The sequence below is a fragment of the Danio rerio genome, chromosome 15, assembly GCF_049306965.1.
Source record: "Danio rerio strain Tuebingen ecotype United States chromosome 15, GRCz12tu, whole genome shotgun sequence".
Lineage (NCBI taxonomy): Eukaryota > Metazoa > Chordata > Actinopteri > Cypriniformes > Danionidae > Danio > Danio rerio.
This window is the reverse complement of record NC_133190.1, coordinates 39,767,501-39,770,000: the sequence shown is the minus strand read 5'-3', so window position 1 is coordinate 39,770,000 and position 2,500 is coordinate 39,767,501. Positions and strand designations below refer to the sequence as shown.

Here is a 2,500-nt window from a genome sequence, read left to right as displayed (position 1 = left end):
AAATCACCCTAATAGAATACAAATTATTAATTTCTGGTTCAGCCATTAGAATTGCTCATGCTCTGGGTTAGCGACCATAAAACAGAGCAAAAATCTATTACAGTGAATCTGAATCTTACAGATAATGGGCTCTTTTTCAATTTGGGTCAGTAAGAAACCACCTAGACCACGTTACTATATGTTAATACTTTACCTTTCAGTACAGCGTTATGTTTATTACTTTTTAGGAACAGAACCATTTTAATTAGCTTTTCAAAGCACATTTTTATTTAAACGTAAGCACAATACAGTGTTACTGTTCAAACTACACTCACCGGCCACTTTATTAGGTACAGTACAAATCACTAGAACCTGGTTGGACGCCGTTTTGCCTTTAGAACTGCCTTAATCCTTTGTGGCATAAATTCAACAAGGTACTGGAAATATTCCTCAGATATTTTGGTCTATATTGACATGATAGCATCACACAGTTGCTGCAGATTTGTCAGCTGCACATCCATGATGCAAATCTCCTGTTCCACCACATCCCAAAGGTGCTCTACTGGATTGAGTCTGGTGACTATTTAGGCCATTTGAGTACATTGAACTCATTGTCATATTTAAGAAACCAGTCGGAGATTCAAGCTTTATGACTTGGTGTGTTACCCTTCTGGAAGTAGCCATTAGAATATGAGTACACTGTGGTCATAAAGGGATAAACATGGTCAGTAACAAAATTCAGGTAGGCTGTGACTTGATGCTCAATTGGTACTAGTAGGCCCAAAGTGTGCCAAGAAAATATTCCCCACACCATTACGCCATCACCTCCAGCCTGAACCCTTGATACAAGGTAGGATGGATCCATGCTTTCATGTTGTTGATGCCAAATTCTGAACCTACCTTCTGAATGTCGCAGCAAAAATGAAGACTTACAGACCGCAACATTTTTCCAATCTTCTATTGTCTAATTTTGGTGAACCTGTGCGAATTGTAGCCTCAGTTTCATGTTCTTAGCTGACAGGAGTGGCACCAGGTGTGGTCTTCTGCTGCTGTAGCCCATCTGCCTCAAGGTTGGACGTGTTGTGCGTTCAGAGATTCTTTTCTGCATACCTCGTGAAATGTGAGGTTATTTGACTTACTGTTGCTCGGTTTGAACTGCAGCAGATCGTCTCGACCTCGTCTACATGCCTAAATGCATTGGGTTGCTGCCATGTAATTGGCTGATTAAAAACTTGCGTTAATGAGCAGTTGGACAGGTGTACCTAATAATGTGGACGGTGAGTATTTATAATGTTTAAAGTGGCTGAAAATAACAAACACTATTTTTAATAAATAAATCTTCCTTTTTGAACTGTGCAGAGCTGAAGCTGATTAATTAGGCATATTACTCTACTGTATTTCGATGCTGGTCATTAGGTGGTACATGGAGAGACTAATTCTTTCTGTGGTGGTACTTGGTGTTAAACATTTGAGAAACACTGCCTTACTGCTGTTGGGGAACTGACAGTTTTAAACCAAAAATGTCCAGTCTGTCAGATGAAGAAGAGCTGGAGCTGGAGTTGCAGTTTCAGAAGCCAGCTTCAAAACTCTCAGAGTTCATAGGCCGTTCTGCTTACAATCTCAAACAACAATTATACTCTCACATAACCTCATTAAATGTTTCATACATATAGATGTTTTAACAGATTTCCATGTGTGTGTGTGTGCGCGTAATTCTGAACAATATCCTCCAGTGGTACTTGATTAACAATGATTACTTAGGCATTAAATACAAAAGTTAGACTGCCACTAGGGTATTCAGAGCTGACCCCTAAAGCTGTAATACAGATCCACAAATAAATCGAACCAAAGTCCCTGTCAGGCAAGTAATTTCCCTAAGAGGCCACTTTATTAGGTACATCTGTCCAGCTGCTTGTTAATACAAAATTCTCATCAGCCAATCACATGGCAGCAACTAGAATGCATTTAGGCATGTAGACATGGTCAAGACGATCTTCTGCAGTTCAAACTGAGCATCAGAATGGGGAAGAAAGGTGATTTTAGTGACTTTGAATGAGGCATGGTTGTTGGTGCCAGACGGGCTGGTCTGATTATTTCTTTGATTATTTCATCCTGAAGTGAACATCCATCAGAAAATCCAATCCATCAGTGCAATGCAAAGCCTAGTTGTCCTTAAGAGAGAACCAAAAATCAAAGGTTTTATTTTGCTTTCATTAATATGTATACTTGTTCACCATCTTGCACCTGCAGTGAAGGAACCATCGCGTATCATTGGTCTCAGTTTGATGTTCCTGAGATGGACCAGGAGATGGTCCCACAGGTGTCAGAGGAGCGCGTTGTCGAGGCTCTTCGGAGGAGCATCCGGCAGGAGGGCAGACGTGAAGGGAAAGTTGCAGTAACTGCCACCGACATCACTGCTTCAAGTAATGCTCATGAATAATACATACTGTGACTACATTTTTACACACAGATTATGTTCCGTTGCTTCTTGCATGTTTCACTGCAGTTTCAAAGTAAAACT

The 2,500-nt window shown here is 40.4% G+C and overlaps 1 protein-coding gene across 2 annotated transcripts in view; it reads left to right on the top strand.

Moving 5' to 3' along the window:
• Positions 1–2,500, top strand: part of st14 (ST14 transmembrane serine protease matriptase) — an 81,371-nt gene that overhangs the window by 38,033 nt on the left and 40,838 nt on the right. For both annotated transcript variants that reach the window (XR_011006502.2, XM_680264.11), the window contains exon 5: positions 2,230–2,402. Coding sequence is in view for 1 of the 2 variants with exons in the window: in XM_680264.11 (XP_685356.5) it covers positions 2,230–2,402 (173 nt within the window). In the remaining variant the exon portion in view is untranslated. The remainder of the gene's footprint in view (positions 1–2,229; positions 2,403–2,500) is intronic.